Source organism: Prionailurus viverrinus, chromosome D1, assembly GCF_022837055.1.
Source record: "Prionailurus viverrinus isolate Anna chromosome D1, UM_Priviv_1.0, whole genome shotgun sequence".
NCBI lineage: Eukaryota > Metazoa > Chordata > Mammalia > Carnivora > Felidae > Prionailurus > Prionailurus viverrinus.
In genome coordinates, this window is record NC_062570.1 from 57311732 (window position 1) to 57325694 (window position 13963).

Genomic DNA, 13963 nt, shown 5'->3' on the forward strand with positions numbered 1-13963 from the left:
GGGATCCGTAGTTCGGGGCTGGCTGACATGCGATGGCAGCGGAAGTGGCCGCGGGGCTTGCCGGGACTTATAGTAGTTAGAAGTTCCGCCCACCGGTTGCCGCCTACGCGGCCTGCCGCAGAGGCGCGGTTACCAAGGGGTGGAGAAGGTAGTGGTAGGCGCCACCGTGGAGAGGCTCCGAGATTCCCGGGAGGGTCGCGGGCGCGCAGCCCGTCTTGTCCGGACGCGGCCTCCGCGGACGCCTCGGAGGCGGAAGCGACGACGGAGGCAGGTGCGGCTGGAAACTTAGTTTGTGTGAGGGGTTAGAGTCTCCTCTGCTCCAGAAGAGTTTCCAAAGAGGCGGCAGGAACTCTTCCTTCGTCCTTCCTAGCCCCGTTACAGCACTTACTGGTTATTCTCTCTAGTACTGTCCTCTTAGGTGTCAGTAACGTTTTCGTGTTATAGGGAACTCGCATTCGCGGAATATCCACCGTCTGCCAGGCTGTGTACTATGTGCATTTATTATATCCGTCCTGTCAGGTAGTCCACTAACAGCCCCGTCAGATGAGGAAACTAAGAAACTTAACAAGGCCAAAAAGCGTGTATCCGGACCTGGTTTAGAAGCCAGGGGTTTTTGACGTCAAAACGCGTGGTATGTTCCTTCTGCCACTCTACTTTTAATAGTTTTAGGATGTAAGAGTATTCTACATTTTCTATTCATATTTGTTAAATAATTTCTATTCACCTTTTCCATAAATATTTATTGAGAACCAACATTGCTCAGAAGTGTACCAAGGGGGACTGGAGGATCAAGACAGAACTGTTCCCTACTCTCTTGGAACGTCTACTCTAGTGACCTAGAGTTATCACGTAACGGGATTATATTATACTATGAACTCTTACATTGCATCGCTTGTTTTTGTTTTTATCTCCATTAATCCCTACTAAGTGTCCGAATAATTGAACAAATGCTTACCGAGGGCTTACTATTTAGCAGTCACTGTTTTGGTAACTGGGGATATATTTCTAAATAATGGGCTAAACACCTGTCTTGGTGAAGCTACCATGTGGTAATAATTATCACTAAATAATATTAGATGGGATTGCTTCACCTGTGAAGCAATCCAGGAAGATGCTCCTGTAGCTTTTTACTGTTTCTTTTACATCTTTTCATTTTTCAAGACCCAGCCCTAATGTCACTTGCCCTGTGAAACCTTTCCTGATCCTTAGTTTTTCCTTCTTTGCAGAAAGAATGAAGACCTCCTTGGCATTGTGTTTATAGTTCAGCTTAGTTCAGTAAACACTCATTGCATCCCTTCAATGAGCCAGACCCTGTATGAAGTGCTGGGGATAAAGATATAGGTAGGACCTAGGCCTGGCCTTTGAGGGGCTCACAGCCTGGGATTGGGGGTGTGAGGAGTGGGGAACAGACACGTAAGCAGGCCATTATACTACAGCATGATGGAGTGTTTCCATTAAGAGGTGGGCTGAGGTGGTAGCACAGAGAAGGGTCAACATGAGGAGGGGGAGATACAGTCAAGTTGCCTCTGTGAGCCAGGCAAAGAAGAGGGGCAGATGTGTCATAGGCCAAAAGAATGGAAGGCACATGTATGCAAATGAGCACCATTACTCTGTGTGTGTTGGAGCTGGGAGGCCTTACAATTAGGCTGAGATTAGCTGCTTCAAGTTTGAGATAGAGACCCGAGGTAGCTGAAGCTAACTAAGCAGGTGGCCTCTGAGTCTGGAATTTGGACTTTCTTTTTTCCACCATCCAGGTAAAGTTCATACTTGCTTTAGAGTTACTTTCTAGACAATGTAATGTAGGGATTATGTGCCCTTCCTAGCCCAGTAGTTGTAAATCCACACCTCCTTACCTGGTAGTCTTCATAGGGAACTGGAATTTCTAGGATTAGTTGTGTCCAGGTCTGTATGCTCTCCACAAGTCTGAGTCTGATTCATCCTTTGTATATGTATGCCAAATATCTTTTCCCAGACAGTGTCTTATCTTCCAACTCTGTTTTTGCAGTTTTTATCATGTATAAATTTATTTTGCATTAGTGATTGTATAAATGATCCTTTCCTTCCTGATTCGTGACTTGCACAACTTATTTAAGCACTCTAGCTCCACCCCATCGTCATAAAATTACTCTCTTGTTTCGCCTTCCCGTCCATGTTTCTGTCTTTTTGTATTTATGGGATCTTTAGTTTTTTGGTATTTTTTTTTAGGCCCCAGCTGAGACACACTTTGGAGCAGAGGGTCACATTAAGATGTAATTAACGAGAAAATACAAGAGGTCTGAATGACAGGCTAAGAAAGAGTATAATATCTATTTTACAGGTGAAGAAACAACAAAAAAAGGAAGTCAAAGGGTCTTTCCCAAGATCAAAGATCAAGTAAGTACCCTGCAGATCAGAAACAAGGTTCTCATATTTTGTAAGTTACTGGAGTCTTTTCCCAACAGTCATCATCTCTAACATTCCCCAGCCAGCTGTTTACTCATTCATTCATTCACCTATGTAGCAGATAGGTGTGGTGGGTCACAAGAGAGATTACTGACAGATTGACTGACTCACTATTGATCTTTTTCCATCCATCTATCAATCCATTTATCTTCCCGACACATTTTTAGTGAATACTAGGTTCTGTGCCAGGCTGTGGAATTACATAGGTGAATAAGGTATCATAGGTCCCACGGCAGGTGAGAAGTTGGTAAGGGGAGCAAAAGTTGGTAAAGGGAGCAAAGAAAAGTGATAAGCACTATACTAGAAGTATAAGATGTTGTGTGAACACCTAGGAAGGGCATCCAATCCTTTTTGGAAATTCAGTGCCCTGTGTTGAACCAAAGGAGATACCAACAACACTCATTCCACAGATAATTGTGGAATCTATTATGTGCCAGGTGCTGTGTTAGGTAATGGGAGTAAAGAAATGAACACCATAGGTGTTCTTCCTCTAAAGGAATTTAGAGTATAGCTGGGGATATCAGAAATATGTATAAAAACTCCAGGGCCCTGGGAGTACATCATATTCTTCATTTGGCTCACACGCATTTATTGGGATTTCCTATGAGCATTCCAAAGGTGGAAGAGGAAACAGTGAATTGGATATGTTTCCAGATGTGGAGGTTCATGGGCCATTGAAGGAACCCCTTTATGATTGTTAGTAACTTTATGAGATAGAAAGGGCTCCGGCCATGAAAGAGAGAAGAAATACTCCAGTGTTTAGTCAAAGCAGCAGCTATTTCCCTCTGTAAGGTTCAGTGAAGGCATTGCAGAAAAGGTGGCATCTGGACTGGGTCTAGAAAGAAGCTTTTTAAAAATTTATTACCTCATTTAATTCTTACAATAATTCTCCAAGACACAGGTTTTTATCTTCAGTTACACGTGAGAAATTTGAGATACAAAGAGGTAAAGGTATTGCCTAAGGTCATTCAGCTTAGTGTTAGCAATTAGACTCAGATTTAAGCTTCTGATCTCTAAAATTGTTGCCCTTCTTACTGCATCACTCTACCTTGCATATTTGTCACTTCCCGGAAACATTTTCTCGGGACACCTGATCCTATCTCTTCACTCTGCTCCTTCCTTTTACTGAATTTTGTCCTGGACCCTCCATCTCAGGGACCATATCCTTGCCCTAGCCAGGAATGTACAGGTTCCAAAATCTCCGCTACCCCAAGTTTTCTGAAGCTGTTCCAAGGCAGATCTGGGAATGGCTGGATCTCTTTATTTATTTATTTTTTTTAAGACTTTATTTTTAAGTAATCTCTGTACCCAACATGGGGCTCGAACCTACAACCCTGAGATCAAGTGCCACACACTCTATTGACTGAGCCAGCCAAGTTCCCTGGCTGGCTTTCTTTAAAGAAAAATCTCAAATCTCTTAAGAGCTCAAGGTTTAAGAAATTTGGGTCATTGATTAGAGATTTATTCCTTACAGAAGTAGCATTTGAACTGAATCTTAAAGCATGAGATGAACCAGATGAACAAGATGGAGAAGGCTATTTTAGGCCAAAGAAACACAGCTAGGGAAGAATGAATGTGTTTGGAGAATAGAAAATGATTCTATGATAGGGGTGAAGCTAATACGTATTGTAAGAACTTGTATCTCCTAGAGCTGGGCCACCAATTTGCTCTTTTCTAGTAATGTACTCTCTGAAAGAACTTTTAGCCAAAAATCTTGTTCTCAGAAAAATATAAATCTCAACAATTGCAATTAGCATCTTATGTCTAAAAAGCCATCCTCATTTAAAACTGTTCATTGGTAAGCTACTGGTAGAGTTTCCAGAAGTGTTGGGTCTCTGGGAAGGGCCTGTCTAGAAGAATCTCCTCCCCAAAATGCATCAGGACCACCAGTGATATTTCTTTTTAAATCAAAATACGATGTTTAAATGACCCATGTATAAGGCACTTATTTCTTTTTTTTTTTTTTATGAAATTTATTGACAAATTGGTTTCCATACAACACCCAGTGCTCATCCCAAAAGAGGCACTTATTTCTGATACAGAAAATAAGGTCATGCTCTGTACAGAAAATGCACTAGCTTGAGAATTGGGAGAAATGAGCTTTGGACCTGTCCTGTCCAAATACTAGTCATTGGCTACAATATGGTACTGAGTATCTGCAGTGTTGCTGTCCAAAAAGAGATGTTCTATAAATGTAAAATATGTAAGTGGCTACTAAAAAATTTAAAATCATATATATATGTGTGTATATATATACATATATACACACATACATATATATATATATACATATATACATACATATATGTGTGTATATATATATATATATACACATATATACATGTACACACACATATATATAAATTATTTCTATGAGCCTGATGGGCAGTGCTGACCGGAGCTGGAAAGGTTAGGACATGGGATTCCAGGGGCCTTCAAGAGCAGGCTCAAGTTTGCTCAGTGGGAATCCAATGAAGAAGACTGTTTTAGTATTCTAGGTGGGAGATAGTGAAAGGTTTAATAAAAACAGTACAATGAAACAGTCTTCCTGAGCTAGAATTGTCTTGACTCAGTGACCAGTTAATGGAATCCCATCTCACCTAGCATTATTTTTCTCAGACCTCTCTTTACAAAGCACAGCTTGGGTCATGGTTTTCCCCAGCTCAGATACTGTCCATAGCTCTCAGTTACCTACAAGGGGAAGCCTGAGCTCCTAGCCTGGCACTGAAAGCCTTTGAGAGCAGGCAGCATCCTTTCTGTCCAGCCTTATTGTCCAAAACTCTCAAACACACATCCTTCTCCTTCCTAGGTCAGGTTGTTTCTTTACTGTGCCACAAGTGCCCACTACCATGCATTTGGTCCTGTGGCCCTTTTTGTTTGGAATGCTTATCCTTTTCTCTATTAGCGATCTCAGTTCATCTCTCAAATCCTGTTTATGTGGTTCAAATTTCATTACTTGCACAGCACATCATCTTGCCTAAAATGTGAACTCCCTCTTTCCTGAAATCTGTTAAAGAACATTTCTAGTAAGCACTTAAAAGGTACTAGGCGCTACCTTTTTTTTTTTTTTTAATTTATTCTCAAGTTAACATACAGTGTAGTCTTGGCTTCAGGAGAAGATTCCAGTAATTGATTACTTACACATAACACCCAGTGCTCATGCCAACATAGGCACTACCTTCCTAACTTGATCCTCCCTTCTGTCTGTTAAGGTGGGTGTTATTACTCCCATTTTATGGGTGAGGAAACCGAGGCTCAGAGGGGTACAGTCACAGGGTGAGGAAAGGTAGTCAGGATTTAGACCAGGTCTGTCTGAGCCCAAAGGTGGTCTTTTTAGTGTTCCACTGAGTTAGGAGTGATTTGAACCAAAAAACCCGGGGCCTTGGTCTCCCTCTCTCCCCCTCCATTTGAAGGACCAGTCCATTTTTCTTAAAAAGGGTGGGGGAGGGGATGCCTGGGTAGCTCAGTCAGTTTAGCATTCCACTCTAGATCTCAGCTCAGGTCTGGATCTCAGGGTCATGAATTGGAGCTCCGCATCAAGCGCTATGTTGGGCTCCTTGTTGGGCCTGAAGCCTACTTAAAAAAAAAAAAAAGACCAGCCCATTACAGGAGAGGGGCCTTTTGGGTCTCAGAAATAGAGCATATTTTGGGTATGATGGTGCTGGTGGGCTCACAAGCTGTGTTTGGTGAGAGAGCTATGTTGCCCCTTCTCACACTCCCTTACTTTCCTTGCTTGACTCTTAGGGAGATGGCTTCCTCAGGAATCTATAAGCTGGATAACGGGAAGCCTTATTTGAACAACTGCTTTCCAGCCAAAAATCTCCTTCGGATGCCAGAAGAAGGTCAGGTGACTTCTCTAATTGATACTTGGGCTTCAATTGACACCTTTCTCCTACTTCAGAGTGACTCTCATATCCACTCCTTTCTCTCCAACCCAATTTACTCCTCTCCCCTGCTCTACCCAACCTCATCCCTTCCCATCCATTTTCTCTCTGAATTCTCAGGGAGCTAAGTGCACATCTAACCATAGTGTTCCCTTCTGTTCAGTTACTTCTCATTGCTGGCTTCTTTACCTGATATTCTGTATTCAGAGTCTAACCTTCCCTTATCCTTTGCTACAACCCCATTCCTTTACATATGCCCTAGTCTGTAGTGTTTTCTTTTCACATAGGTTGTTTTATTTGCCCAGAATGTTCCAGCTATCATTCTAGTTATCCAGATGTTTCCCATCCCATAAGACCCAGCTCTTCCAGTAAGCCGTGTCTAGCTACTCCAGCCCTCAGTGACCATCCTCTCTTGTGAGCGTCTTCTTCTCTGTGTTTATTATTTGTTGAGTAATCATATTCTGCCAAGCTCCTAAATAAAATGGCTAAATAAAATGACTCTGCTAAGTAGTTTTTCACACATTCATCTAGTTAAAAACTCCCATGGGGCAGGGACTCCCCATAACACTGAGCAGAGCCCTACGGATGCAACACTGCCAAGAAGTAGGAGTTGACTAGATTGAATTTGTTACTTTGAAAGGGTAGAGCAAGGGGGAAGTACCCCTTGTTTACTCCAGATGAAATGACTTGCTGGTTATTCTGTATGTGGAATACTGGAAGAACTTTCTCCTCCAATCCATCCTCCCCACTTCTCTAGAGTGATTTCTTTTTTCATGTAGAGACCTTCTTTGGCCACCTACAAACCCTCCTGTGGGGCTCTCAGTATGAGCTCATAATTTTATACCCACACCCCCTTACACACACAGAGAGATAGAGAAATAAATATAGCCATGTGCATCTGCGTGTGTTAGTACATGTATGTATATTTCCTAGGCTACTGAGAGCAGTGACACCTCAGTTGCAAAGAGTATACCTGCTGCCTAGATCTTGGTTTCTGAATATGATTCTCCAGTAAAAGAGCCGGGGCTCCTCAGAGAAAACATTGTTTCCAGGGCTGGGGCCAGAAAAATACAAATTGTACCTGGAACGTTGTATAGTAATAGAAAGTACAGAAGTGCTCAGAAAAATGAGGAGGGCGTATAAGAAGGACATAGGAGCTAACCTGAAGAAGCTCCCAGTGGCCAAAGCTGGGACAACCTAAACAACAAAATAAATAAAGGTAGAATTGGGTTGTAAATAAATATGCATGAGCCCATACTGATAAAAATAAATATTTGAATATTTAAATAAGTGTAGGAAAAGGAACAACTCTTCCTACAGTAGAATTTCAGTTAATGCATGAAGAAGGAATGAAGGAAATAGAAAATCACTGTTAAAACATCACAATAATACTTTTTACAGATAAGAAGCTTCTATGGTTGTGTATCAGGATTCTCCAGAGAAATAGAACCAATAGGATATGTATTTATATCCTACTCATTCTGTTTCCATATACATATGTGTATTATGGAATTGGCTTATGAAATTATGCTGGCATAATTATGAATAATATGCTGGCAAGACTGAAATCTGTAGGGAAGATCTGATGCTGAGGTCTTAAGGCAACAGTTTTTCCTCCTTTGGAAAACCTCAGGTTTTGCTTTTAAGTTTTTTCAACTGATTGAGTGAGGCCCATGTACATTATTGAGGATAGTCTCCTTTACTTAAAGTCAACTGATTGCAGATGTTAGCCACATCTACAAAATACGTTGACAGCAACACCTAGATTAGTGTTTGATTGAATAACTGTTTACCATAGCCTAGCCAATTGACATATAAAATCAACCATCACAGATGCTAGAATTAGTGGGTCAAAGTATGGTGAGGAACAGGACATTTGCATAGTCTCAAGGTATCTTTATTAATTACAAAGTGAAAAATAATAACTTCTCAGTAGGGAAGTTGGAACCACCACCCTAACCAAGTGATCAAAATTAACATCACCAGTAATCAGATATATTGATATCATCTGTCATCTGATATCATGCACTGAGAAGGGCACAGCATCACTTCTGTGCTAGTTTTGCCAAAGCACAGAACCTTAGTCTAATTATAGGAAAGCATACAACAAATTCAAATTGAGGGACATTCTATAAAATAATTGACCAGTCCTCTTCAAAAGTGTCAAGATCACATAAGAAAAAAAGAAAGACTGAAGAAGTGTCACAGATTGGGAGATTCTAAGGAGACATGACAACTAAATGAAATGTGAGATACCCTGGAAACAGAAAGGGGACATTAGTGAGAAAACTGGCAAAATTCAAAGGAGGCTTTGCATTAGTTACTGACATACCAGTGTTAATTTTTTGCCTTCAATCATTATGATTATTTAAGATGTTAACATTGGGGGATCTGGGTGAAACCTGTAGAGAAACTATTATTTTCACAACTTTTCTAGAAGTCTTATGTCATCTCAAAATGAAAAAAAAAAGTGGGGGGAACATTCCCATGGATACTCTTTGTGCTAAAAGTCTACCCCTTTAAAACCCAAGCTTCTTGGGATACCTGGGTGGCTCAGTTAGTTAAGCATCCTACTAGGTCATAATCTCCCAGTTCATGAGATCGAGCCCCCTGTCAGTCTCTGTAGTGTCAGAAAGATTCTCTCGCTTGCTGTCTCATAAAGAACAAACAAACAAACAAAAATCAAAAAACCAATCTCCTTATTCTGATCCTCCAGACCTTTTCTGATCTGAGTCTGCTGCCCTCCTTAGCCTCATCTCTTTTCCCTCATGTTCATCTTCTACACAGTCTGAGCCTTACCTTCTGGTCATGTTGGGAATTTGGGCACTAACTCACACTGGAGTCTCTGGGAGGGCTATTGGAATAGGACAAAGGTCTATGCCCTAGATGGAGACAACCCTGAGAAATGGATTATCTGGAATGTCAGGCCCAGAGTGGGAGTGGGAGATGGTTCATGGCAGACATAGGGCAGGAGCTGCATCCAAGAGGCAGGTTGAGTCAGGGCAAGCCCCTGAAGCAGGATAGTGGACTGTGAGGACAGGGAGTCAATGCTCAGAGGCACTGAGCTGATTCCCACAGCTCTGTGCTGTTCTTCTGCGTGCTTCTGATCTTTTTTGCTTCTGGGTACTTCTTGTGCTCTTCCCTCTGCCCAGGATACTTGTCTTTTCCATCTCCATCTAGTCAACCTTAAACTTACTAGATCTAGCTTTGCCTAGGCTGGTAGCTCCCCTTTCAGTGCTTTTACAGTACCCCTTCTATTATTAAGCTCTTTGAGTCAGGGCCTCTGTCTTACTCATCTCCACAGCCCTAGCTCCTAGCACAATGTTGATGCTCAGAAAAGGTCTGGATGAGTAATTGTGGGTAGGGGCTATGGCTCAGCATTCATTCAGCCATACTCACAATATGGGAAATTCTACGTAGGCCTTGGGAATACTGTGACGAATCAAAGTCTCTGCAGGGCAAAGCAGACAAAAAAACAAGCAAACAAAATAATTACAGATTGCAATGAATGCCTTGGAACAAATAAACTGATGTAGGAGGGCACAGATTCTAGAATGTTGTCATGATTTGTTAGGTGAACTTACTAGTAAACCTCATATTCTTTTTTGCTTACACAAATTTTTGAGTTCTTAACACAGTAAAATGTATTCAGTTTTTTTTAAGTGCCAACTGTCCTATCATTTTCTTTTGGCATGGAGTCCAATGCAGGGCTTAAACTCACAACCCTGAGATCAGGGCCTAAGCTGAGATCAAGAGTTGAACACGTTAACTGACTGAGCCATCAGGCACCCCAGAACTGTCATCTTCTTATCCTGAGCTCCTAATACAACCTTTCCCCTATAATAATGGGATCCAAGGTAAAGTCCAGCAAAATAGAGCCTGATGAGTTGACTCCACTCATTTAGCTCTAGCCAAGAGATGAGAGATGGGAGAGTAGCCAGTGTAAGAAAGGATAATCAAGTCTGCTGAGGAGAGTCAGAGAAGGCTTTGTAAAACAGGAGATACTTGATCTGGGGTCTTAAAAGGAAAATTAGCATTTAGAGACAAAAGTGTGGAGTAAGGAATTGAGGAGGTCATTCCACCTCTTTGAGTCTTAGCCTTTTCATCTGTAAAACGGGGACAGTAACATGTCTTTCAGTGGGGTTTGGGGCCAATTAAATGAGGTGGGTATGCAGATACACCTCACCAGCAGCAGCACAGTATCTGGTGCATATCAGGTAATGTGGAGCTATTTTTGGTTTTGGTATTACAGGTAAATACTCTGTAAGCACACTAGTTGTAGCTTTTAGGGGAGTTTGCTCCTTCTCATTTTTCTGATCTTCTCAACAGGCCGAGGACACTGGTTAGTGGCTCGGAAATGTAACCTCAAGAAGAAGCCCAAGAATGTGCTTGAGGCACCAGCTGAAGGTCAGGAAAGCCAGAAGAAGGTTTCTTTTGAGGTCAGGGGGAAGAAAGGGTCTCTACATGAAAAACAAGAGGATGTTCCTGGACACATACTGGACCAGGCTTTTCTGGTGAGAGTGAATATATCCTGGAGTGGCTGGCAGCATCAGCTGATGACTGTCTTGATGGGAGACAAGGACTTGCCCTGTTCCACTCTGGTACAACTACCCCCAACCCACCCCAAACTATTAGAGTGATCTTGGCTGAGTACAGTCAGGATGATGAAGGGACCCAAAGCTTTCTTTACATGTAAGCTTTCTTTATATCCACCTTGTGAGATAGGTATTATTGTCCCTATTATGTTGTTGCCAGTGTGCAGATGGGAAAACTGAGACCCCAAGAGGTAATATGCCTTGGCCATGGTCCCATAGCTAATAATTAGAACTCTGGTCTACTCATTATTAGAACTACTCAGGATGAGAATTCTGGTCTACTGACTCCAAAGCCTGTGCCTTTATAGTATATCAGGTAAAAACTCAATTTAATTGAGTTAGAAAGGCAAAGGAGTAGGTCAGGGGAACAGTAAATTGAAAATCCCATTCCTGTACCTGGTAGAGGGTGGAGATTCCCGTTTTCCAGGAATGGAGGGACTGGGGAAATTCCACACTCCACAGACTTTGTCCTTTGGGTTTAGTATCTCACTGAAGTCTAGGGGAGCTGATCAGATAGTACCTAGTACCTGGGGCAGGCTTTACGAAGAAGACCGGGGTGGCTGTGTTGGAGACCAGCCAGGTAGATCACATCTGCTCTGTGCAATGCCTCGGTGGCTTGGCAAAGAAAGACAAATTTGTAAACCAATATTAATATCTAGTCCAGTTTGCCTAACTCCCTATGAAGAACTCTCCAGCATTCTACTCTGTTCTCAGGCTCTACTTATGGTTCTCAACAGGTGGCTTTCTACACAGATCAGATGTTTAAAGAGAGCTTTGAGGAGGAAGCTCTGAGGTTGCATCTCACCTCAAGTGGGTAGTGTAAGCTTTTTGCAGAGTCCCATGGTATTTCCTTCATCACAATGTCCACTGCTCACTGGGGGCTGTGGAGGACTGAAACAACAGTACTGAGGAAGGGCAGAAACACTTACTATAGTAGTCTTCTTTTCCCTTTTGTTTCTCAAGACATATATATTCCCCCATTAATTGACATGGTTTGTTACCCATGTTGCTCCTTTATATGGCAGAAGCAATACGGTGTTTTTCAGAGTGATGGGATACCTACCTATCTGCTGGATAGTTTTACTTGAATGTTACACTGGCACCTCATATTGAGCTGTGCCAATCCCCTTACTCCAAGTCGCAAGACATACCCTTATTCTTTTTACTATACTGCCTCAGTAATGGCAGCAAGCCAGTAACTTGGGGTTAGCTCGACACTTGCCTCTCCCTTACCACCCCACTCCCACCACTACCAAGCCTGGCACTTCTGTTAAATAGTTTTAAAATCTTTATTTTCCTAATCACCACTGTCTCTACCCTAATCTGAACAACCATCATTTTTTATTAGATTAATTCAATGACCTCCTAACTAGTTTGAACCAACTAGGATGCTTTTATTTCACATAAAAGAAGCCAGGGGCATTGTTATTCCAGGGTTGGCGAGTTTAGTGTTAAAGGCCCAGATTCCTTCATCTTTCTGCTCTTATTTCCTTAGCATGTTAACTTGTCCTCTTGGGCTGATTGCCTTCATGATCCCAAGATGGCTGCAGCAACTCCAGCCATCACATATAAAGAATGACATCCAGAGGTACAAAAAGGATTGTCACTGTCTTATGTCTATTTTCATAAATAAGAAAGAGCTCCCCAGAACTGGCCTCCCACCCCCAGCAGCCAGTGTCTGTTTCATTGGCTAGACCTATATCATAGGTCCCAACAGTCATTAGTTAGGGGAACATGACCTCCAAGCTTGAATTAGACAGTCAGGACTTATCCTTGGAGCTTGGGCCTAAGGACACATCCACTCAGAGAAGTGTGAATAACTTTGGGATTCTTTAATATGGAAGTAGTAGAGAACTAGCTCTAGGGAAGGTAATTAACAATGTCTGGTGTATTGGTCTCTCATCATCTTTTCTGTGTGTAGTGGACAAAGCTATTTTTATAAAATTGCTGTCAGCTCTTGCAAAAAAAAAAAAAGTCTGTTAGCTTTCCACTGACTGTAGAACAAAATCCACACTCCTTTACACAGTCAGTATGGACCCAGGTGATCCAGTGGCTGCCTCCCTTGCCTTGTTGTTTTTCATCCTCTCAAAAGCACCTGGCTGTTTCTTGCTCTGATAGCTTTCACAGGCCTGCCACCCACTTCCATGGGACCAACTCCTACTTACCTTTTGGGTCTCACCTGAAATAGTACTTCCTCAACTAAATATTTCCTCACTTTCATACTGAGGTTAGGGCCTTCCGTTATTGTCTCCTGTAGCATCTTGAATTTCTCCTTTAAAATATTTATCACATTTAGGGGTGCCTGGCTGGCTCAGTCAGTAGAGCATCTGACTCTTGATCTCAGGGTCGTGAGTTCGAGCCCCATGTTGTGTGTAGAAATTACTTAAAATAAATCTGTAAAAAATAAGTGTCACATTTATAAATACTTGCTACTTGGCTTCCATGCTGTTATTTTAATATTCAAAATGCTTAATTCCATGCCTAAACACAGTAGATGCTATAACAAAATTATTAACAGAAAAAAGAGTGAAGTTTGGTCAGACAGAAATAGAAGCTCCAATATTGAGATTGTCTTCAAACTTTTTACTTATAAGGAGCAACATATGGTAGTCAAAAGAGCACAGAGTGGATTCAAATCATCTATCACTTACTGCCTGTGGGACCTTAGGCAAGGCATTTTTTCTCTCTTAACCTTATTTCTCTCATTTAAAAAGGAAAATGATCATACTTATGTCAAAGGGTTTAGTTAGGATTAGAAGAAAATGTATTGATACATTTAGCACAATACATGGCTCAAAGTAATGCTTAGTAAATATTTAGTGAATTAAAGAGTGAACAAACGAACAAATAATAAATTATTATACATGTAGTGAGACTGGTAAAGCCCCAGAAATAGATTTTTTTTTTTTAAAGAATCAGGTAGAAAAAGTGGGGCTCAGAAAAGACAGGGAAGGAACAGAGATGAAGGGATCCTCCTAAGAACGCTATAAAGTCAGTGTGACTATCCCCGTCTTGCAGATGGGAAACTTAGAGGTAGAAGGG

The 13963-nt window shown here is 41.7% G+C and overlaps 1 protein-coding gene across 8 annotated transcripts in view; it reads left to right on the forward strand.

The window, feature by feature from the left end:
• Window positions 1–86: 86 nt before the first annotated feature.
• XRRA1 (X-ray radiation resistance associated 1) overlaps window positions 87–13963 on the forward strand; it is a 61479-nt gene continuing 47602 nt past the window's right edge. For 2 of the 8 annotated variants that reach the window (XM_047877960.1, XM_047877961.1), the window contains exons 1-4: window positions 94–271; window positions 2318–2373; window positions 6187–6284; window positions 10656–10840. In XM_047877960.1, the coding sequence (XP_047733916.1) occupies window positions 6191–6284; window positions 10656–10840 (279 nt within the window). In that variant the 5' untranslated portion in view covers window positions 94–271; window positions 2318–2373; window positions 6187–6190. Of the gene's footprint in view, window positions 272–2317; window positions 2374–6186; window positions 6285–10655; window positions 10841–13963 lie in introns of those variants that run through there. The other 6 variants (XM_047877954.1, XM_047877953.1, XM_047877952.1 and 3 more) reach the window with 6 other exon arrangements.